Below are 26082 nucleotides of genomic sequence, written 5' to 3'. Positions count from 1 at the left end.
CATCCATCCTCCTGCGCACATCTCTATCCATAGCCCACGCCTCGCAACCATACAACATTGTTGGAACCACTATTCCCTCAAACATACCCATTTTTGCTTTCCGAGATAATGTTCTCGACTTCCACACATTTTTCAAGGCTCCCAAAATTTTCGCCCCCTCCCCCACCCTATGATCCACTTCCGCTTCCATGGTTCCATCCGCTGACAGATCCACTCCCAGATATCTAAAACACTTCACTTCCTCCAGTTTTTCTCCATTCAAACTCACCTCCCAATTGACTTGACCCTCACCCCTACTGTACCTAATAACCTTGCTCTTATTCACATTTACTCTCAACTTTCTTCTTCCACACACTTTACCAAACTCAGTCACCAGCTTCTGCAGTTTCTCACATGAATCAGCCACCAGCGCTGTATCATCAGCGAACAACAACTGACTCACTTCCCAAGCTCTCTCATCCCCAACAGACTTCATACTTGCCCCTCTTTCCAGGACTCTTGCATTTACCTCCCTTACAACCCCATCCATAAACAAATTAAACAACCATGGAGAAGGCATATGATAGAGTTGATAGAGATGCTCTGTGGAAGGTATTAAGAATATATGGTGTGGGAGGCAAGTTGTTAGAAGCAGTGAAAAGTTTTTATCGAGGATGTAAGGCATGTGTACGTGTAGGAAGAGAGGAAAGTGATTGGTTCTCAGTGAATGTAGGTTTGCGGCAGGGGTGTGTGATGTCTCCATGGTTGTTTATATATATATATATATATATATATATATATATATATATATATATATATATATATATGTATATATATTCATTTATTTTTTTTGCCTTGTCACTGTATCCCGCGTTAGCGAGGTAGCGCAAGGAAACAGACGATAGAATGGTCCAACCCACCCACATACACATGTTTATACATACACGCCCTCACACGCATATATACATACCTATACATCTCAACGTATACATGTATAAACACACTCAGATATGTACATATATACATATGTACATAATTCATACTATCTGCCTTTATTCATTCCCATCGCGACGACCCCCTCCCCGCTCATGTGTGCAAGGTAGCGCTAGGAAAAGACAACAAAGGCCACGTTCGTTCACACTCAGTCTCTAGCTGTCATGTAATAATGCACCGAAACCACAACTCCCTTTCCACATCCAGGCCCCACATAACTTTCCACGGTTTACCCCAGACGCTTCACATGCCCTGGTTTAATACATTGACAGCACGTCGACCAGAGTATACCACATCGTTCCAATTCACTCTATTCCTTGCACGCCTTTCACCCTCCTGCATGATCAGGCCCCGATCACTCAAAATCTTTTTCACTCCATCTTTCCACCTCCAATTTGGTCTCCCACTTCTCGTTCCCTCCACCTCTGACATATATATCCACTTTGTCAATCTTTCCTTACTCAGTTCTCTCAATGTAACCAAACCATTTCAAAACACCCTCTTCTGCTCTCTCAACCACGCTCTTTTTATTTCCTCACATCTCTCTTACCCTAACGTTACTTACTCGATCAAACCACCTCACACCACATATCGTCCTCAAACATCTCATTTCTAGCACATCCACCCTCCTCCGCACAACTCTATCCATAGCCCACGCCTCGCAACCATACAACATTGTTGGAACCACTATTCCTTCAAACATACCCATTTTTGCTTTCCGAGATAATGTTCTCGACTTCAAACATTTTTCAACGCTACCAGAATTTTCGCCCACTCCCCCATCCTATGATTCACTTCCGCTTCCATGGTTCCAACCGCTGCCAAATCCACTCCCAGATATCTATAACACTTCACTTCCTTCAGTTTTTCTCCATTCAAACTTACCTCCCAATTGACTTGACCCCTCAACCCTACTGTACCTAATAACCTTGCTCTTGTTCACATTTACTCTCAGCTTTCATCTTTCACACTTTTTACCAAACACAGTCATCAGCTTCTGCAGTTTCTCATATGAATCAGCCACCAGCGCTGTATCATCAGCGAACAACAACTGACTCACTTCCCAAGCTCTCTCATCCACAACGGACTGCATACTTGCCCCTCTTTCCAAAACCCTTGCATTCACCTCCCTGACAACCCCATCCATAAACATATCAAACAACCATGGAGATATCACACACCCCTGCAGCAAACCTACATTCACTGAGAACCAATCACTTTCCTCTCTTCCTACACGTACGAATGCCTTACATCCTCGACAAAAACTTTTCACTGCTTCTAACAACTTGCATCCTACACCATATATTCTTAATACCTTCCACAGAGCATCTCTATCAATTCTATCATATGCTTTCTCCAGATCCATAAATGCTACATACAAATCCATTTGTTTTCTAAGTATTTCTCACATATATTCTTCAAAGCAAACACCTGATCCACACATTCTCTAACACTTCTGAAACCACACTGCTCTTCCCCAATCTGATGCTCTGTACATGCCTTCACCCTCTCAATCAATACCCTCCCGTATAATTTCCCAGGAATACTCAGCAAACTTATACCTCTGTAATTTGAGCACTCACTTTTATCCCTTTCGCCACTTGTACAATGGCCTATGCAAGCATTCCGCCAATCCTCAGGCACCTCACCATGAGTCATACATACATTAAATAACCTTAGCAATCAATCAACAATACTGTCACCCCCTTTTTTAATAGATTCCACTGCAATACCATCCAGACCCGCTGCATCGCCGGCTTTCATCTTTCGCAAAGCTTTTACTACCTCTTCTCTGTTTACCAAATCATTTTCCCTAAACCTCTCACTTTGCACACCACCTCGACCAAAAGACCCTATATCTGCTACTCTATCATCAAACACATTCAACAAACCTTCAAAATACTCACTCCATCTCCTTCTCACATCACCACCACTTGTTATCACCTCCCCATTTGTGCCCTTCACTGAAGTTCCCATTTGTTCCCTCGTCTTACGCACTTTATTTACCTCCTTCCAAAACATCTTTTTATTCTCCCTAAAATTTAATGATACTCTCTAACCCCAACTCTCATTTGCCCTCTTTTTCTCTTCTGCACTTTCCCCTGGACCTCCTGGCTTTCTTTTATACATCTCCAACTCATTTGCATTTTCACCCCGCAAAAATCGTCCAAAAGCCTCTCTCTTCTCTTTCACTAATGATCTTACCTCTTCATCCCACCATGCACTACTCTTTCTAATCTGCCCACCTCCCACGCTTCTCATGCCACAAGCATCTTTTGCGCAATCCATCACTGCTTCCCTAAATACATCCCATTCCTCCCTCACTCCCCTTACCTCATTTGTTCTCACCTTTTTCCATTCTGCACTCAGTATCTCCCGGTACTTCCTCACACAAGTCTCCTTCCCAAGTTCACTTACTCTCACCACTCTTTTCACCCCAACATTCTCTCTTCTTTTCTGAAAACCTCAACAAATCTTCACCTTCGTCTCCACATGATAATGATCAGACATCCCTCCAGTTGCACCTCTCAGCACATTAACATCCAAAAGTCTCTTTCGCGCACCTATCAATTAACACGTAATCCAATAATGCTCTCTGGCCATCTCTCTTACTTACATACGTATACTTGTTTATATGTCTCTTTTCAAACCAGGTATTCCCAATCACCATTCCTTTTTCAGCACATAAATCTACAAGCTCTTCATTTCCATTTACAACACTGAACACTCCATGCACACCAATTATTCCCTCAACTGCCACATTACTCACCTTTGCATTCAAGTCACCCGTCACTATAACCCGGTCTCGTGCATCAAAACTACTTACACACTCACTCAGCTGCTCCCAAAACACTTGCTTCTCATGATCTTTCTTCTCATCCCCAGGTGCATATACACCAATAATCACCCATCTCTCTCAATCAACTTTCAGTTTTACCCATATCAATCTAGAATTTACTTTCTTACACTGTATCACGTACTGCCACCACTCCTGTTTTAGGAGTAGTGGTACTCCTTCCCTTGCTCTTATCCTCTCACTAACCCCTGACTTTACTCCCAAGACATCCCCAAACAACTCTTCCTCTTTACCCTTGAGCTTCGTTTCACTCAGAGCCAAAACATCCAGGATCCTTTCCTCAAACATACTACCTATGTCTCCTTTTTTCTCATCTTGGTTACATCCACACACATTTAGACACCCCAGCCTGAGCCTTCGAGGAGGATGAGCACTCCCCGCGTGACTCCTTCTTCTGTTTCCCATTTTAGAAAGTTGAAATACAAGGATGGGAGGGTTTTCAGTCCCCTACTCCCGTCTCCTTTAGTCGCCTTCTACGACACGTGAGGAATCCGTGGGAAGTATTCTTTATCCCCTATCCCCAGGGGTATATATATATATATATATATATATATATATATATATATATATATATATATATATATATATATATATATATATATATATATATATATATATATATATATATATACATATATATATATTTTATCATTATTTTGCTTTGTGACTGTCTCCCACGTTTGCGAGGTGGCGCAAGGAAAAAGACGAAAGAAATGGTTCAACCCACCGCCATACACATGTATATACATACACGTCCACACACGTAAATATACATACCTATACATCTCAATGTACACATACATATACACACACACACATATACATATATACACATGTAAATAATTCATACTGTCTGCCTTTACTTATTCCCATCGCCACCTCGCCACATATGAAATAACATCCCCCTTTCCCCTTATGTGTGCGAGGTAGCGCAAGGAAAAGACAACAAAGGCCCCATTCGTTGACACTCAGTCTCTAGCTGTCATGTAATAATGTCCGAAACCACAGCTCCCTTTCCACATCCAGGCCCCACAGAACTTTCCATGGTTTACCCCTTTACATGCCCTGGTTCAATCCACTGACAGCATGTCGGCCCCGGTATACCACATCGTTCCAATTCACTCCATTCCTTGCACGCCTTTCACCCTCCTGCATGCTCAGGCCCCGATCACTCAAAATCTTTTTCACTCCATCTTTCCACCTCCAATTTGGTCTCCCACTTCTCGTTCCCTCCACCTCTGACACATATATCCTCTTGGTCAATCTTTCCTCACTCATTCCCTCCATGTGACCGAACCATTTCAAAACACCCTCTTCTGCTCTCTCAGCCACACTCTTTTTATTACAACACATCTCTCTTACCCTATCATTACTTACTCGATCAAACCACCTCACTCCACATATTGTCCTTAAACATCTCATTTCCAGCGCATCCACCCTCCTGCGCACAACTCTATCCATAGCCCACGCCTCGTAACCATACAACATTGTTGGAACCACTATTCCTTCAAACATAACCATTTTTGCTTTCCGAGATAATGTTCTCGACTTCCACACATTCTTCAAGGCTCCCAGTATTTTCGCCCCCTCCCCCACCCTATGATTCACTTCTGCTTCCATGGTTCTATCTGCTGCTAAATCCACTATCAGATATCTAAAACTCTTCACTTCCTCCAGTTTTTCTCCATTCAAACTTACCTCCTAATTGACTTGACCCTTAACCCTACTGTAACTAATACCCTTGCTCTTATTCACATTTACTCTTAACTTTCTTTTTTCACACACTTTTCCAAACTCAGTCACCAGCTTCTGCAGTTTGTCACATGAATCAGCCACCAGCGCTGTATCATCAGCGAACAACAACTGACTCACTTCAAAAGCTCTCTCATCCCCAACAGACTGGATCCTTGCCCCTCTTTCCAAAACTCTTGCGTTCACCTCCCTAACAACCCCATCCATAAACAAATTAAACAACCATGGAGACATCGCACATCCCAACCGCAAACCTACATTCACTGAGAACCAATCACTTTCCTCTCTTCCCACACGTACACATGCCTTATATCCTCGATAAAAACTTTCACTGCTTCTAATAACTTGCCTCCCACACCATACACTCTTAATACCTTCCACAGAGCATCTCTATCAACTCTATCATATACCTTCTCCAGATCCATAAATGATACATACAAATCCATTTGCTTTTCTAAGTATTTCTCACATACATTCTTCAAAGGTAACACCTGATCCACACATCCTCTATCACTTCTGAAACCGCACTGCTCTTCCCCAATCTGATGCTCTGTACATGCCTTCACCCTCTCAATCAATACCCTCCCATATGATATACCAGGAATACTCATCAAACTTATACCTCTGTATTTTGAGCACTCACTCTTATCCCCTTTGCCTTTGTACAATGGCACTATGTAAGCATTCCGCCAATCCTCAGGCACCTCACCATGAATCATACATTCATTAGATAACCTTACCAACCAGTTAACAATACAGTCACCCACTTTTTTAATAAATTCCACTGCAACACCATCCAAACCTGCTGCCTTGCTGGCTTTCATCATCCGCAAAGCTTTTACTGCCTCTTCTCTGTTTACCAAATCATTTTCCCCAACCCTCTCACTTTGCACACCACCTCGACCAGAACACCCTATATCTGCCACTCTATCATCGAACACATTCAACAAACCTTCAAAATACTCAATCCATCTCCTTCTCACATCCCCACTACTTGTTATCACCTCCCCATTAGCTCCTATCACTGAAGGTGAGTAATGTGGCAGTTGAGGGAATAATTGGTATACATGGTGTGTTCAGTGTTGTAAATGGAAATGGTGAAGAGCTTGTAGATTTATGTGCTGAAAAAGGACCAGTGATTTGGAATACATGGTTTAAAAAGCGAGATATACATAAGTATACGTATGTAAGTAGGAGAGATGGCCAGAGAGCATTATTGGATTACGTGTTAATTGAAAAGTGCGCGAAAGAGAGACTTTTGGATGTTAATGTGCTGAGAGGTGCAACTGGAGGGATGTCTGATCATTATCTTGTGGAGGCGAAGGTGAAGATTTGTATGGGATTTCAGAAAAGAGGAGAGAATGTTGGGGTGAAGAGGGTGGTGAGAGTAAGTGAGCTTGGGAAGGAGACTTGTGTGAGGAAGTACCAGGAGAGACTGAGTACAGAATGGAAAAAGGTGAGAACAAAGGAGGTAAGGGGAGTGGGGAGGAATTGGATGTATTTAGGGATGCAGTGATGGCTTGCGCAAAAGATGCTTTTGGCATGAGAAGCGTGGGAGGTGGGTTGATTAGAAAGGGTAGTGAGTGGTGGGATGAAAAAGTAAGATTATTAGTGAAAGAGAAGAGAGAGGCATTTGGACGATTTTTGCAGGGAAAAATACAAATGAGTGGGAGATGTATAAAAGAAAAAGGCAGGAGGTCAAGAGAAAGGTGCAAGAGGTGAAAAAGACGGCAAATGAGAGTTGGGGTGAGAGAGTATCATTAAATTTTAGGGAGAATAAAAAGATGTTCTGGAAGGAGGTAAATAAAGTGCGTAAGACAAGGGAGCAAATGGGAACTTCAGTGAAGGGGGCTAATGGGGAGGTGATAACAAGTAGTGGTGATGTGAGAAGGAGATGGATTGAGTATTTTGAAGGTTTGTTGAATGTGTTTGATGATAGAGTGGTAGATATAAGGTGTTTTGGTCGAGGTGGTGTGCAAAGTGAGAGGGTTAGGGAAAATAATTTGGTAAACAGAGAAGAGGTAGTAAAAGCTTTGCGGAAGATGAAAGCCGGCAAGTTAGCGGGGTTGGATGGTATTGCAGTGGAATCTATTAAAAAAGAGGGTGACTGTATTGTTGACTGGTTGGTAAGGTTATGTAATGTATGTATGACTCATGGTGAGGTGCCTGAGGATTGGCGGAGTGCCTGCATAGTGCCATTGAACAAAGGCAAAGGGGACAAAGGTGAGTTCTCAAATTACAGAGGTATAAGTTTGTTGAGTATTCCTGGTATATTATATGGTAGGGTATTGATTGAGAGGGTGAAGGCATGTACAGAGCATCAGATTGGGGAAGACCAGTGTGGTTTCAGAAGTGGTAGAGGATGTGTGGATCAGGTGTTTGCTTTGAAGAATGTATGTGAGAAATACTTAGAAAAGCAAATGGATTTGTATGTAGCATTTATGGATCTGGAGAAGGCATATGATGGAGTTGATAGAGATGCTCTGTGGAAGGTATTAAGAGTATATGGCGTGGGAGGCAAGTTGTTAGAAGCAGTGACAAGTTTTTATCGGGGATGTAAGGCATGTGTACGTGTAGGAAGAGAGGAAAGTGGTTGGTTCTCAGTGAACATAGGTTTGCGACAGGGGTGTGTGATGTCTCCATGGTTGTTTAATTTGTTTATGGATGGGGTTGTTAGGGAGGTGAATGCAAGAGTTTTAGAAAGAGGGGCAAGTATGCAGTCTGTTGTGGATCAGAGAGCGTGGGAATTGAGTCAGTTGTTGTTTGCTGATGATGCATCGCTGGTGGCTGATTCATGTGAGAAACTGCAGAAGCTGGTGACTGAGTTTGATGAGTGTGTGAGAGAGGAAAGTGTGTGAGAGAGGAAAGTTGAGAGTAAATGTGAATAAGAGCAAGGTTATTAGGTACAGCAGGGTTGAGGGCCAAGTCAATTGGGAGGTAAGTTTGAATGGAGAAAAACTGGAGGAAGTAAAGTGTTTTAGATATCTGGGAGTGGATTTGGTAGCAGATGGAACCATGGAAGCGGATGTGAATCATAGGGTGGGGGAGGGGGCAAAAATTCTGGGAGCGTTGAAGAATGTGTGGAAGTCGAGAACATGATCTTGGAAAGCAAAAATGGGTATGTTTGAAGGAATAGTGGTTCCAACAATGTTGTATGGTTGCGAGGCGTGGGCTATGGATAGAGTTGTGCGTAGGAGGGTGGATGTGCTAGAAATGAGATGTTTGAGGACAATATGTGGTGTGAGGTGGTTTGATCGAGTAAGTAATAATAGGGTAAGCGAGATGTGTGGTAATAAAAAGAGTATGGTTGAGCGAGCAGGAAAGTGTGTTTTGAAATGGTTCTGTCACATGGAGAGAATGAGTGAGGAAAGATTGACCAAGAGGATATATGTGTCAGAGGTGGAGGGAACGAGGAGAAGTGGGAGACCAAATTAGAAGTGGAAAGATGGAGTGAAAAAGATTTTGAGTGATCGGGGCCTGAACATGCAGGAGGGTGAAAGGCGTGCAAGGAATAGAGTGAATTCGAACGATGTGGTATACCGGGGTTGACGTGCTGTCAATGGATTGAACCAGGGCATGTGAAGCGTCTGGGGTAAACCATGGAAAGTTCTGTGGGGCCTGGATGTGGTAAGGGATCTGTGGTTTCGGTGCATTATTACATGACAGCTAGAGACTGAGTGTGAACGAATGGGGCCTTTGTTATCTTTTCCTAGCGCTACCTCGCGCACATGAGGGGGAAGGGGTTGTTATTCCATGTGTGGCGAGTTGGCTGTGGGAATAGATAAAGATAGTCATTATGTATTATGTACATGTGTATATATGTATATGGCTGTGTGTGTATATATTTATATGTGTACATTGAGATGTATAGGTATGTATATTGGCGTGTGTGGACGTGTATGTATATACATGTGTATGTGGGTGGGTTAGGCCATTCTTTCGTCTGTTGCCTTGCGCTACCTCGCTAACGCGGGAGACAGCGACAAAGCAAAATAAATAAAAAATAAAGATATATATATGTATATATACACTGCCTGTATATCTTTATTTGAAGCACACTGAAATTTTCTAAGCGCTCCACTGCTGGCCCCCTAGTGTTTAACGCCTTCCTACGTTCACCAGGGGTTGTTATCAGCCAGGTTGAGAATCAGTGTTTTAGATTTTTATGGTAGAGTGAGCTTTGACGTCAGAGGTAAATGAAGGCATTGATCTTCCTGTGTCCCGGATTGTAGGTGACACTCACACAAATGACTGGCGAAGGAGATGGATTTTCAGGTAGGACTAAGGGTAAGTCTACTTGTCTTAGATGAAGGTCATCACAGTAGGAGGAACACAGGATATATGACAGAGGAGCAAGGTTTTGCTCGGTGGGTTGGGTGTAGCGGGCGTGCGGGCGTGCGGGCGGGTGAGAAGGCTCGTACTTACGGCCGTTGTTATTTTCTGTTTCAATAACTTGTATAACACCAGCGGATGATGCAACAATCCTGGGAGAACTATGGTGTGACTGAAGTTGCATCAGGTTAGAAAGTGACATAGACAGACGTCAGATTTGATGTGATACACGACTGATAAATCTCATTAACAACACTGCAAAGTAATGAATAAGTGACAGATGAATAAGGCTTGGATACGAGTGTAATCTGGCAGAAAACTAATTACTTGATTCTATGTGAAAGGAATTTGGGGAGAGCAGAGTACCCATACCAATACCAGAACACTACGGTAGTACAATATCAACACCAGAACACTTCGGTCGTACAATATCAACACCAGAACACTACGGTCGTACAATATCAACACCAGAACACTACGGTCGTACAATATCAACACCAGAACACTACGGTCGTACAATATCAACACCAGAACACTTCGGTAGTACAATATCAACACCAGAACACTACGGTCGTACAATATCAACACCAGAACACTTCGGTAGTACAATATCAACACCAGAACACTACGGTCGTACAATATCAACACCAGAACACTACGGTAGTACAATATCAACACCAGAACACTACGGTCGTACAATATCAACACCAGAACACTACGGTAGTACAATATCAACACCAGAACACTACGGTCGTACAATATCAACACCAGAACACTTCGGTAGTACAATATCAACACCAGAACGCTACGGTCGTACAATATCAACACCAGAACACTTTGGTAGTACAATATCAACACCAGAACACTACGGTCGTACAATATCAATACCAGAACACTTCGGTAATACAATATCAACACCAGAACACTACGGTCGTACAATATCAACACCAAAATACTACGGTAGTACAATATCAACACCAGGATACTACGGTCGTACAATATCAACACCAGAACACTACGGTAGTACAATATCAACACCAGAACACTACGGTAGTACAATATCTAATGAGACAAATTATGTATTGTTTAATAATACAATCACATTTGATCATAATGATAAGGAAATGTCAAGTAAATTGTTGACAAAGTATGTTAGTCTTACATCAAAGTCTTCATCGCAGGTTAGGTGCCTGCACATTGTAAGTGTTGAGGAAGGCAGCGAGTATGGTAATTGAGATTTAGAAAGGTGTATTACAGGTTACATTTAAATGCTAAGTATAGATCTGACTTTGTGGAGTGTGGGCAGTACTTTGGAAGGTACAAGTAAAGAGAAACTGGAGATCAAGCATGAAATATGTTACAAAACATAGAAATGATTACTTTCATATTATCAAAGTTGTAGACAGATGAAGAAGTAAATTATCACATTATGAACCTTGGCGAGACACACATAACTGTGTGACCGTACACGAGGTAAGGTCCTGCTCTGTACAGATGGAGGGTCACAATTAGGTCAGATCAGGGTGTTTATAGACCAATATATGCCGGGCAGAGGTAATTATCAACTCATTGTGCAGCAAAGATTAGAAACATAGAAATTAAACTAATTAATAAGGTAATGATATCATCATTGTAAGAAGAACATAACTTGTCATAATTGTATAATGTTATATGATTCACGAAATATGGCAGGATGGGAATAAGAGAATATTAGGACGGTGATGATAAAATTGGGATCAGTAATAACACAGAAAGGCCCATTAGAAGGGTGATCACAACAACGACATAGTGTGGTAGTGAAAGTTGTAAATATAGTTGTATACAGGAGAATATAAGCAACACTGAGCAACAACTACATACAACTGGGCCATGATAACACAGTAGGATATCAGTAACCAGCCCATGATATCACGTTACACATCAGTAATGTTATGGGGCAGGACAGAAATCAAACAGTGATAACCCACATCACAACAGTATACGAGATAGTAATAACCAATTCGCTAATAACTCACAACATAGTACAGGAATAAATCACAACATGGTACAGGAGTAACTCAACATGGTACAAGAGTAACTCACAACATGGTACAGGAGTAACTCAACATGGTACAGGAGTAACTCAACATGGTACAGGAGTAACTCACAACATGGTACAGGAATAACTCACATGGTACAGGAGTAACTCAACATGATACAGGAGTAAGTCACAACATGGTACAGGAATAACTAACAACATGGCACAGGAGTAACTCACAACATGGTACAGGAATAACTCAGAACATGGTACAGGAGTAACTCACAACATGGTACAGGAATAACTAAGAACATGGTACAGGAGTAACTCACAACATGGCACAGGACATGGTATAGGAGTAACTCACATCATGTTACAGGAGTAACTCACAATATGGTACAAGAGTAACTCACAACATGGGAAAGGAATAATTCATAACATGGTACAGGAATAACTCACTACATGGTATAGGAGTAACTCACAACATGGTGCAGGAATAACTCACAACATGGTACAGGAATAACTCACAACATGGTACAGGAGTAACTCACAACATGGTACAGGAATAACTCACATGGTACAGGAGTAACTCACAGCATGGTTCAGGAGTAACTCACAACATGGTACAGGAGTAACTCACAACATGGTACAGGAATAACTCACATGGTTCAGAAGTAACTCACAACATGGTACAGGAGTAATTCACAACATGGTACAGAAATAACTCATATGGTAAGGAGTAACTCACAACATGGTACAGGATCAACTCACTTGTAACAGGAATAACTCACAACATGGTCAAATAATAACTCACAACATGGTACAGGAGTCTTGGTAGTTTTGCCATCTTTACACCAACGTTTCCAGCAATCGTCTCCACCTGGGCCGATATCAATGACCTCCTCAGAGAAGTACACATTACCCTCGTATATACAACCTGGAAGAAGAGGCTTCGTAATGTAGTCATATCTTATAGTCTCTCCTTACATACTGTTTTCCGATATAACATTTGTGTTATATTTTACAGCTGACATATAGTCAACATGTCTCTCCTTATATACTGTTTTCCTATATAATATTTTGACGAGGAAAAGCTGTGTGTCGTGCATGAGGCAACATATGTATATAAGCTGTGTAATGACAATATTACTGAAGATGTTAATATGATAATGATAATGATGGTGAGACAATGACTAAAATAATGGTAATGATGGTGAGATAATGACTAGATTAATGATAATGATGGTGAGATAATGATAAAAATAATGATAAAAAAGATACAATGGCAGTGTCTTCCTTCTTCCCCAAGGTTCCATCCACGGGTGGAGAGAGAGAGAGAGAGAGAGAGAGAGAGAGAGAGAGAGAGAGAGAGAGAGAGAGAGAGAGAGAGAGAGAGAGAGAGAGAGAGAGAGAAATAAATATTGCAATGGTCGTTGGGGGCGTGTAGAGTTTGCCTTATTATATAAGTTAGTGGAGGTGGAATCTGTGATCAGAAAACCTCGAGAGTTTCAGAGGTTAAGGTCGGCCGTGGAGCCTAGGACGTAGCACCGGTGAGCCAGTACGGGCGAGCAGCCACCACTCCTCCTGCTGCTCCTCCTCCTCCCGCTGATGCTGCTCCTCCCCCTCCCGCTGCTGCTGCTGCTCCTCCTCCTCCTCCCGCTGATGCTGCTCCTCCTCCTCCCGCTGATGCTGCTTCTCCTCCTCCCGCGTCTGCTGCTGCTCCTCCTCCTCCTCCCGCTGCTGCTGCTGCTCCTCCTCCTCCTCCCGCTGATGCTGCTCCTCCTCCTCCCGCTGATGCTGCTTCTCCTCCTCCCGCGTCTGCTGCTGCTCCTCTTCCTCCTCCCGCTGCTGCTGCTTCTCCTCCTCCTCCCGCTGCTGCTGCTGCTCCTCCTCCTCCTCCTCCCGCTGCTGCTGCTTCTCCTCCCGCGGCTGCTCCTCCTGCTCCTCCCGCTGCTGCTGCTCCTCCTCTTCTCGCTGCTGCTGCTGACGGGAAACACAACCACCAGCTTGGTTCTCACGTCACTCTGGCAGAGACGGTATGTTGACCTGTCTGACACTCGCTTGTGTACACTACGTATATACAACTACAACCACCCATGTTGTGAGAACAAGATCCAATAGAGACGTCCATATTATATGTACAATGACCGAGATGACTGTGATGACTGTGATGACTGAGATGACTGTGATGACTGTGATAACTGGGATGACTGTGATGACTGAGATGACTGTGATGACCGTAATGATTGTGATGACTGTGATGACTGTGATGACTGTAATGACTGAGATGACTGTGATGACTGTGATGACTGAGATGACCGTGACAACCGTAATAATTGTGATGACTGTGATGACTGAGACGACTGAGATGACTGTGATGACTGAGATGACTGAGATGACTGTGATGACTGAATGACTGTGATGACTGTGATGACTGTGATGACTGAGATGACTGTGATGACTGAGATGACTGTAAGATTTGTGATGACTGTGAGGACTGTGATGACTGACATGACTGTGATGACTGTGATGACTGAGTGACTGTAAGATTTGTGATGACTGTGATGACTGTGATGACTGTAATATTTGTGATGACTGTGATGAGAACATCATCATGTGAACGAGAGTTCCAGGTGGCCACATGCAGACTCTGGCATTACGCATGATTATTGTGATGACTGTGATGACTGTAATGACTGTAATAATTGTGATGACTGTGATGACTGTAATAGTCGTGATGACTGTGATGAGAACACTATCATGTAAACGAGTGATGGGAAAAGCTGTAATTATCTATGGAAAAGCAGACAGGAGACTGTGTCTCAGAGGCTTGAAGCTTTACCATGTTGGTCCAAGTAGTGTAATCTATCTACATAGAAGTTTGTAGAATATAATATAACAACGTTAGGTTGATAAGAATGACGAGGAGACATGAAGAATTGAGTCGTCGTATGACTGAACTGGGTACTTGTCTGGAGACAGAGAACTGTTGACAGAATGACGGTAGGAGACAGACAGCTTAAGGATTATCAATGTTCGAAGGAGTTTCGTCCATGAAAAACGTATGAGAATGAACAAACCAGAGAGAAAACGGGAGCTGAGATAAGAGAGTGTCGGGAGGAGGCAAAACACGGGAGTGAGGACATCAATCGTCTACGCCATGTCTGTGATAAGCGTTCGAGAGGTCAAGGGTGAGGCACAGAATATGTTGTAGTCTACAGAAATTTTGACCAGAAATTATGAACAAGGAAACAGATCATTGCTCGATGGAGTATTGCAAAATTTATATTGATGATGAGATACATTGACTAATTCAAGGCCTTGGAAGATAGTAGAAAGCATCTGGAGAGGTAAAATGGTCATTGTGGTGTAGGTAAGGGAGCCCCAGTGTATAGCTTGATGAAGGTGTAGGCAAAGTAGTTCTTGTTTCTACGTAAAACTGAAACAGTCGGGCAGACACAAGTGCATTATAGAGGCTCTCCAGGTGAAGTACGAGAAGGAACGTCGTTCGATGTTTATTTCTTGGTTGTGGACAAAGATTGTTGTCTCTTATGGAGCATACGACAACAGAAGACGAGAGGAGGTACAATGTTAGTGAGAGGTTATAACATCAAGAAGGCAGTAACTGTAGGGAGAGTGACTGTCTTGAATTATAGAATGAAATATAACGGTATTGTTCATGAAGTGGGGCCACAAGTATCGTATGACCACTGAGGAAAACGTGGGTGATGACAGAGACACTGTCGGCTAGACAACAGGACAACAAAAGGTTAGTGAGAGAGGAGAATGCATGACGCTTCCCTCTGACGTAAGAACTATTTGCCTCACGAGAAATAGATGTATTTGTAATGATTCAGATACACTTCATATGGAAGCTGAGTAAGACTCAAGGGAAAATATCTTTATGGTCAACTACTTGATAACAAGATTGAAATAACAAAGACGGGCTATGTGTGTGTTCGTTATCTTCTGGTAAAACCTCTCCAGAGATGAGAGGTTGTAATCCTCTGAACGAATGAGTTGTTTTCTTTAACCCAGTCAACTGTTGTAGATATGCCATAACTGACGCACAGTGGAGGAGCATGTGCAATGAACCAGTCAGACTGCTGGGAGAGTAATGAACCAGTCAGACTGCTGGGAGAGTAATGAACCAGTCAGACTGCTGGGAGAGTAATGAACCAGTCAGACTGCTGGGAGAGTAATGAACCAGTCAGACTGCTGGGAGAGTAATGAACCAGTCAGACTACTGGAAGAGTAACGAACCAGTCAGACTGCAATGAACCAGTCAGACTGCTGGGAGAGAAATGAACCAGTCAGACTGCCGGGAGAGTAATGAACCACTCAGACTGCTGGGAGAGTAATGAACCAGTCAGACTGCTGGGAGAGTAACGAACCAGTCAGACTGTTGGGAGAGGAGCTGTAAGTGGTTTACATGTGATTCTCACGTGAGTGAGCCATATGTGTCATGATCGGTTCATACATCTGGTTGTGATGTAAATGAGCCACGTGTGTGTACAAGATTAACTCGACTATTAACTGATGATAACGTAGCTTGGGAAGACGTGGTCATACTCACAGTTGTGTTGCACGACAGAGCTCCAGGTGCCGTTGGTGCAGACCTGCCTAGCGCAGCCCTGACCACCCCTCAGGATGTGGCCCTCAGGGTACAACTGCCCCTCGCTCTCACAACCTGTCAAGGAATGACACTGTTCCTATGATACATTGTTAATGTTCGTCTGGCCGTTATGAACCAGCATATATAACAACAACTGTTGTAAACTGATGATTTGACACTAGTGAGACGTATTTCTTTGTGGCACAGTTTCGGTTGAATTGAACATCGTAAACATCACAATGGTAACTCAGACCTTTGTGTCTCTCAGTCATCATGATGATCAGTTCTCTGTGTCTTTCAGTCATCATGATGATAAGTTCTCTGTGTCTCTAAGTCATCATGATGATCAGTTCTATGTGTCTCTCAGTCATCATGATGATCAGTTCTCTCTGTCTCTTAGTCATCATGAGGATCAGTTCTCGGTGTCTCTCAGTCATCATGATGAACAGTTCTCTGTGTCTCTCAGTCATCATGATGATCAGTTCTGTGTGTCTCAGTCATCATGATGATCAGTTCGGTCTGTCTTAGTCATCATTATGATCAGTTCTCTGTGTCTCTCAGTCATCATAATGATCAGTTCTCTGTGTCTCTTAGTCATTATGATGATCAGTTCTATGTGTCTCTCAGTCATCATGATGATTAGTTCTCTCTGTCTCTTGGTCATCATAATGATCAGTTCTCTGTGTCTCTCAGTCATCATGATGATCAGTTCTCTGTGTCTCTCAGTCATCATGATCAGTTCTGTGTGTCTCAGTCATCATGATGATCAGTTTTCTGTGTCTCTCAGTCACCATAATGATCAGTTCTCTGTGTCTCTTAGTTATCATGATGATCAGTTCTCTGTGTCTCTTAGTCATCATGATGATCAGTTTTCTGTGTCTCCCAGTTATCATGTTGATCAGTTCTCTGTGTCTCTTAGTCATCATGATGATCAGTTTTCTGTCTCTCTCATCCATCATGATGATCAGTTCTCTGTGTATCTTAGTCATCATGATGATCAGTTTTCTGTGTCTCCCAGTTATCATGTTGATCAGTTCTCTGTGTCTCTTAGTCATCATGATGATCAGTTTTCTGTGTCTCCCAGTTATCATGTTGATCAGTTCTCTGTGTCTCTTACTCATCATGATGATCAGCCCTCTGTCTCTCAGCCATCATGATGATCAGTTCTCTGTGTCTCTCAGTCATCATGATAATCAGTTTTCTGTGTCTCTCAGTCATCATGATGATCAGTTCTGTGTCTCTCAGTCATCATGATGGTCAGTCCTCTCTGTCCCTCAGTCATCATGATGATCAGTTCTCTGTTTATTAGTCATCATGATGATCAGTTCTGTGTCTCTCAGTCATCATGATGATCAGTTCTCTGTGTCTCTCAGTCACCATGATGATCAGTTCTGTGTCTCTTAGTCATCATGATGATCAGTTCTCTCTGTCTCTCAGTCATCATGATGATCAGTTCTCTCTGTCTCTCTGTCTCTCAGTCATCATGATGATCAGTTCTCTCTGTCTCTCAGTCATCTTGATGATCAGTTTTTTGTGTCTCTTAGTCATCAAGATGATCAGTTCTGTACCTCTCAGTCATCATGATGATCAGTTCTCTCTGTCTCTCAGTCATCATGATGATCAGTTCTGTTTCTCTCAGTCATCATGATAATCACTTTTTTGTGTCTCTCAATCATCATGATGCTCAGTTACTTGTCTCTCAGTCATCATGATGAGGAGTTCTCTCTGTCTCTCAGTCATCATGATAATCAGTTTTCTGTGTCTCAGTCATCATGATGATCAGTTTTCTGTGTCTCTCAGTCATCATGATGATCAGTTCTGTGTCTCTCAGTCATCTTGATGATCAGTTCTCTGTGTCTCTTAGTCATCAAGATGATCAGTTCTGTATCTCTCAGTCATCATGTTGATCATTTCTCTCTGTCTCTCAGTCATCATGATCAGTTCTGTTTCTCTCAGCCATCATGATAATCACCTTTTTGTGTCTCTCAGTCATGATGATCAGTTCTTTGTCCCTCAGTCATCATGAAGATCAGTTCTCTCTGTCTCTAAGTCATCATGATAATCACTTCTTTCTGTCTCTCAGTCATCATGATGATCAGTTCTGTGTCTCTCAGTCATCATGATGATCAGTCATGTGTCTCTCAGTCATCATGCTGATCAGTTCTCTCTGTCTCTCAGTCATCACCATGATCAGTTCTCTGTGTCTCTCAGTCATCATGATGATCAGTTCTGTATCTCTCAGTCATCATGATGATCAGTTTTCTCTGTTTCTCAGTCATCATGAAGATCAGTTCTGTGTTTCAAAGTCATCATGATCATCAGATTTCTGTGTCTCTCAGTCATTATGATGATCAGTTCTGTGTGTCTCAGTCATCATAATGATCACTTCTCTCTGTCTCTCAGTCATCCTGATAATCAGTTTTTGTGTCTCTCAGTCACCATGATGATCAGTTCTCTGTGTCTCTCAATCATCTTGATGATCAGTTCTCTCTGTCTATCAGTCATCATGATGATCAGTTCTGTATCTGTCAGTCATCATGATGATCAGTTCTCTCTGTCTCTCAGTCATCATGATGATCAGTCCTCTGTCTCTGAGTCATCATGATAATCAGATTTCTTTGTCTCTCAGTCATCATGATGATCAGTTCTGTGTCTCTCAGTCATCATGATGATCAGTTCTGTGTCTCTCAGTCATCATGATGATCAGTTCTGTGTCTCTCAGTCACCATGATGATCAGTTCTCTCTGTCTCTCAGTCATCATGATAATCAGGTTTCTATATCTCTCAGTCATCATGATGATCAGTTCTGTGTCTCTCAGTCGTCATGATGATCAGTTTTCTGTGTCTCTTAGTCATCATGATGATCAGCTCCCTGTGCCTCTCAGTAATCATGATGATCATTTCTCTCTGTCTCTCAGTCATTATGATAATCAGTTTTCTGTGTCTGCCAGTCATCATGATAACCAGATCTGTGTCTCTCAGCCATCATGATGATCAGTTCTCTCTGTCTCTCAGTCATCATGATGATCAGTTCTCTGTCTATTAGGCATCATCATGATCAGTTCTGTGTCTCACAGTCATCATGATGATCAGTTCTGTGTCTCTCGGTCATCATGATAACCAGTTCTGTGTCTCTCAGTCATCATGATAATCAGTTTTCTGTGTCTCTCAGTCAACATGATGATCAGTTCTGTGTCTCTTAGTTATCATGATGATCAGTTCTCTCTGTCTCTCAGTCATCATGATGATCGGTTCTCTGTGTCTCTCAGTCATCATGATGATCTGTTCTGTGACTCTCAGTCATCTTGATGATCTGTTCTCTGTCTCTCAGTCATCAAGATGATCAGTTCTATATCTCTCAGTCATCATGCTGATCAGTTCTCTCTGTCTCTCAGTCATCATGATGATTAGTTCCGTTTCTCTCAGTCATCATGATAATCACTTTTTAGTGTCTCTCAGTCATCATGATAATCACTTTTTAGTGTCTCTCAGTCATCATGATGATCAGTTGCATGTCTCTCAGTCATCTTGATGATCAGTTCTCTGTGTCTCTGAGTCATCAAGATGATCAGTTCTGTATCTCTCAGTCATCATGATGATCATTTCTCTCTGTGTCTCAGTCATCATGATAATCAGTTTTCTGTGTCTGCCAGTCATCATGATAACCAGATCTGTGTCTCTCAGCCATCATGATGATCAGTTCTCTCTGTCTCTCAGTCATCATCATGATCAGTTCTCTGTCTATTAGTCATCATGATGATCAGCTCTGTGTCTCTCAGTCATCATGATCAAATCCGTGTCTCTCATTCATCATGATAATCAGTTCTCTGTCAATCATCATGATAACCCGTTCTGTGTCTCTGAATCACCATGATAATCAGTTTTCTGTGTCTCTCAGTCATCATGATGATCAGTTCTGTGTCTCTTATTCATCAAGATCATCAGTTCTCTCTGTCCCTCAGTCATCATGATGATCAGTTCCCTCTGTCTCTCAGTCACCATGATGATCAGTTTTCTGTGTCTCTCAGTCATTATGATGATCAGTTCTGTGTCCTCAGTCATCATGATGATCAGATCTGTGTCTCTGAGTCATCATGATGATCAGTTCTCTCTCTCTCTCAGTCATAATGATGATCGGTTGTCTGTGTCTCTCAGTCATCATGATGACCTGTTCTGTGACTCTCAGTCATCTTGATGATCTGTTCTTTGTGTCCCTCAGTCATCATGATGATCAGTTCTGTATCTCTCAGTCATCATGCTGATCAATTCTCTCTGTCTCTCAGTCATTATGATGATTAGTTCTGTTTCTCTCAGTCATCATGATAATCACTTTTTTTGTCTCTCAGTCATCAAGATGATCAGTTCTCTGTCTCTCAGTCATCATGATTATCAGTTCTCTCTGTCTCTCAGTCATCATGATAATCAGTTTTCTATATCTCTCAGTCATTATGATGATCAGTTCTGTGTCTCTCAGTCATCATGATGATCAGTTTTCTGTGTCTCTTAGTCATCATGATGAACAGTTCTCTGTGCCTCTTAGTCATCATGATGATCAGCTCTCTGTGTCTTTCAGTAATCATGATGATCATTTCTCTCTGTCTCTCAGTCATCATTATAATCAGTTTTCTGTGTCTGCCAGTCATCATGATGACCAGATCTGTGTCTCTCAGTGATGATGATGATCAGTTCTCTCTGTCTCTCAGTCATCATAATGATCAGTTCTCTGTCTATTAGGCATCATGATGATCAATTCTATTTGTCTCTCAGTCATCATGATGATCAGTGCTATCTGTCTCTTAGTCATCATGATGATCAGTTCTCTGTGTCTCTCAGTCATCATGATGATCAGTTCTCTGTGTGTCTGAGTCATCATGATCAGTTCTCTTTGTGTCACTCATCATGATGATCAGTTCTCTGTGTTTCTCAGTCGTCTTAATGATCAGTTCCCTGCGTCTCTCAGTAATCATGATGATCAGTTCTTTGTGTCTCTCAGTCATCATGATGATCAGTTCTCTGTGTCTCTCAGTCATCATGATGATCAGTTCTCTGTGTCTCTCAGTCATCATAATGATCAGTTCTCTCTGTCTCTTAGTCATCATGATGATCAGTTTTCTGTGTGTCTCAGTCATCATGATGATCAGTTTTCTGTGGGTCTCAGTTATCATGATGCTCAGTTCTGTGTCTCTTAGTCACCATGATGATCAGTTCTCTGTGTCTCTCATCCATCATGATGATCAGTTTTCTGTGTCTCTTAGTCATAATGATGATCAGCTCTCTGTGTCTGTCAGTAATCATGATGAGCAGTTCTCTGTGTCTCTCAGTCATCATCATAAGCAGTTTCCTGTGTCTCTCAGTCATCATGATGATCAGTTTTCTGTGGGTCTCAGTTATCATGATGCTCAGTTCTGTGTCTCTTAGTCACCATGATGATCAGTTCTCTGTGTCTCTCATCCATCATGATGATCAGTTTTCTGTGTCTCTTAGTCATAATGATGATCAGCTCTCTGTGTCTGTCAGTAATCATGATGAGCAGTTCTCTGTGTCTCTCAGTCATCATCATAAGCAGTTTCCTGTGTCTCTCAGTCATCATGATGATCAGTTCTGTGTCTCTCAGTCATCATGATGATCAGTTTTCTCTGTCTATTTGTCATCATGATGATCAGTTCTCTGTCTACTAGTCATCATGATCATCAGTTCTGTGTCTCTCAGTCATCATGATGATCAGATTCGTGTCTCTCAGTCATCATGATGATCAGTTTTGTGTCTCATAGTCATCATGACGACCAATTTTCTCTGTCTCTCAGTCATCATGATGATCAGTTCTCTCTGTCTCTCAGTCATCATGATGATCAGTTTTGTGTCTCTTAGTCATCTTGATGATCTGTTTTCTGTGTCTCTCAGTCATCAAGATGATTAGTTCTGTATCTGTCAGTCATCATGATGATTAGTTCTCTCTGTCCTTCAGTCATCATGATGATCAGTTCTGTTTCTTTCAGTCATCATGATGATCAGTTCCTCTGTCTCTCAGTCATCATGATAATCACTTCTTTCTGTCTCTCAGTCACCATGATAATCACTTTTTAGTGTCTCTCAGTCATCAAGATGATCAGTTCTCTGTGGTCTCTCAGTCATCATGATCAGTTCCGTGTGTCTCAGTCATCATGATAACCAGTTCTGTGTCTCTCTGTCATCATGATGATCAGTCATGTGTCTCTCAGTCACCATGATAATCACTTCTTTCTGTCTCTCAGTCAATCATGATGATCAGTTCCTCTGTCTCTCAGTCATCATGATAACCAGTTCTGTGTCTCTCCAGTCATCATGATAACCAGTTCTGTGTCTCTAAGTCATCATGATGATCATTTCTCTCTGTCTCTCAGTTCATCATGATAATCACTTCTTTCTGTCTCTCAGTCATCATGAATGATCAGTTCTCTCTGTCTTCAGTCATCATGATGAACAGTTCTCTGTGTCTCACAGTCATCATGATGATTCAGTTCTCTTTGTCTCTCAGTCATCATGATGATCAGTTCTCTCTTTCTCTCAGTCATCATGATGATCAGTTATCTGTGTCTTCTCAGTCATCATGATAGACTCACTTTTGTATCCTTAGTCATCATGATGATCAGTTCTCGTGTGCCTCTCAAGTCATCAAGATTATCAGTTCTCTGTCTCTTCAGTCATCATGATGATCAGTCCTCTAGTCCCTGGTCTCTCAGTGATCATGATGATCATTTCACTGTGTCTCTCAGTCATCATGATGATCCAGTTCTCTGTGTCTCAGTCATCATGATGATCCAGTCTGCTGTCTCTCAATGATCATGATAATCAGTTCGTGTCTCTCAGTCATCTTGATGAGCAGGTGTCTCTGTTCTCAATCATTCATGTATGATCTTGTTCTGTGTCCCTCAGTCATCAAGATGATCAGTTCTCTGTGTCTCTCAGTCATCATGATGATCAGGTCTGTGTCTTTCAGTCATCATGATGATCTGTTCCGTTTTGTCTCTCAGTCATCATGATGATCAGTTCTGTGTCTCTCAGTCATCATGATGATCAGTTCTCTGTCTCTCAGTCATCATGATGATCAGTTTCTGTGTCCTCTCAGTCATCATGATGATCAGTTCTCTGTGTCTCTCAGTCATCATGATGATCAGTTCTGTGTCTTCAGTCATCATGATGATCAGTTCCTGTGTCTCTCAGTCATCATGATGATCAGTTCTCTGTGTCTCTCAGTCATCATGATGATCAGCTAAGTGTCTCTCAGTCAGTCATGATGATCAGTTCTCCCTGTCTCTCAGTCATCATGAAGATCAGTATTGTTTCTCTTAGTCATCATGATGATCAGTTCTCTGTCTCTCAGTCATCATGATGATCAGTTCTCTGTGTCTCTCAGTCATCATGATGATTAGTTCTGTGTCTCTCAGTCGTCATGATGATCAGTTCTCCCTGTCTCTCAGTCATCATGATGATCAGTTCTGTGTCTCTCAGTCATCATGATGACAGTTCTCTGTGTCTCTCAGTCATCATGATGATCAGTTCTGTGTCTCTCAGTCATCATGATGATCAGTTCTGTGTCTCTCAGTCATCATGATGATCAGTTCTGTGTCTCTCAGTCATCACTGACCTCATGCCTCACAGGTCATCACTGACTCATGCCTCCACAGGTCATCACTGACCTCAAGCCTCCACAGGTCATCACTGACCTCAAGCCTCCACAGGTCATCACTGACCTCAGCCTCCACAGGTCATCACTGACCTCATGCCTCCACAGGTCATCACTGACCTCAAGCCTCCACAGGTCATCACTGACCTCATGCTCCACAGGTCATCACTGACCTCATGCCTTCCACAGGTCATCACTAACCTCATGCCTCCACAGTCATCACTACCTCATGCCTCACAGGTCATCACTGACTCATGCCTCCACAGGTCATCACTGACCTCATGCCTCCACAGGTCATCACTGACCTCATGCCTCCACAGGTCATCACTGACCTCATGCCTCCACAGGTCATCACTGACCTCATGCCTCCACAGGTCATCACTGACCTCATGCCTCCACAGGTCATCACTGACCTCATGCCTCCACAAGTCATCGTCATGTCGGTCATCTGTGTAGTGACCGTCTCAGTTGTTTATGTCTTAAATCCAGTAAGTAAGTGACACTATAATGTGTCTTTATCACTATCCACACAACTTGCTTGACATAGTTAGGTAATATCTGATGATACACGTCTGTAGAAACATGAGACACGTCTGTAGGAACATGATACACGCCTGTAGGAACATAATACATGCCTGTAGGAACATGAGACACGTCTGTAGGAACATGATACATGCCTGTAGGAACATGACACACGTCTGGAGGAACATGATACATGCCAGTAGGAACATGATACACGTCTGTAGGAACATGAGACACGCCTGTAGGAACATGATACACGCCTGTAGGAACATGATACACGCCTGAACATGAGACACGTCTGTAGGAACATGATACACGTCTGTAGGAACATGATACACGTCTGTAGGAACATGATACACTCCTGCAGGAACATGATACACGTCTGTAGCTACCACTTGTATTTTGTTGTACACAAAAGTGTGATCATCTGTACAGAAACCGAAGAGAGTGTGAGTGTTGGGTGAGGTTTGGTGTGTAACCTGAGAGACAATCACATACAGGAACATGACATATTCATACTCACATGTTTGGTTCTCACGACAGAAAATGAATTCGTCTTACATGACTCACTATCAATTATGAGAAGACTTTACGACACACAACAAACTCTCATATTATGGAGAGTTGTATTGGTATGTTGTAGTCATGTCAACGCACATTATACAACCTGTCAGTTGTAGTCATGTCAACGCACATTATACAACCTGTCAGTTGTAGTCATGTCAACACACATTATACAACCTGTCAGTTGTAGTCATGTCAACACACATTATACAACCTGTCAGTTGTAGTCATGTCAACGCACATTATACAACCTGTCAGTTGTAGTCATGTCAACGCACATTATACAACCTGTCAGTTGTAGTCATGTCAACACACATTATACAACCTGTCAGTTGTAGTCATGTCAACGCACATTATACAACCTGTCAGTTGTAGTCATGTCAACGCACATTATACAACCTGTCAGTTGTAGTCATGTCAACGCACTGTATACAACCTGTCAGTTATAGTCATGTCAACGCACATTATACAACCTGTCAGTTATAGTCATGTCAACGCACATTATACAACCTGTCAGTTGTAGTCATGTCAACGCACATTATACAACCTGTCAGTTGTAGTCATGTCAACGCACTGTATTCAACCTGTCAGTTATAGTCATGTCAACGCACATTATACAACCTGTCAGTTGTAGTCATGTCAACGCACATTATACAACCTGTCAGTTGTAGTCATGTCAACGCACATTATACAACCTGTCAGTTGTAGTCATGTCAACGCACATTATACAACCTGTCAGTTGTAGTCATGTCAACGCACATTACACAACCTGTCAGTTAGTCATTCAA

The 26082-nt window shown here is 42.3% G+C and overlaps 1 protein-coding gene across 4 annotated transcripts in view; it reads right to left on the bottom strand.

Moving 5' to 3' along the window:
* Positions 1-26082, bottom strand: part of LOC139758846 (BMP-binding endothelial regulator protein-like) — a 254066-nt gene that overhangs the window by 188170 nt on the left and 39814 nt on the right. For all 4 annotated transcript variants that reach the window (XM_071680701.1, XM_071680704.1, XM_071680702.1 and 1 more), the window contains 2 exons: positions 16507-16620; positions 12745-12867 (listed from right to left, as the gene is read on the bottom strand). In XM_071680701.1, the coding sequence (XP_071536802.1) occupies positions 12745-12867; positions 16507-16620 (237 nt within the window). The remainder of the gene's footprint in view (positions 1-12744; positions 12868-16506; positions 16621-26082) is intronic.

Source organism: Panulirus ornatus, chromosome 31 (genome assembly GCF_036320965.1).
Source record: "Panulirus ornatus isolate Po-2019 chromosome 31, ASM3632096v1, whole genome shotgun sequence".
NCBI lineage: Eukaryota > Metazoa > Arthropoda > Malacostraca > Decapoda > Palinuridae > Panulirus > Panulirus ornatus.
Note: the sequence above shows the minus strand (reverse complement) of the source record. Positions and strands in the feature narration are given on the sequence as shown.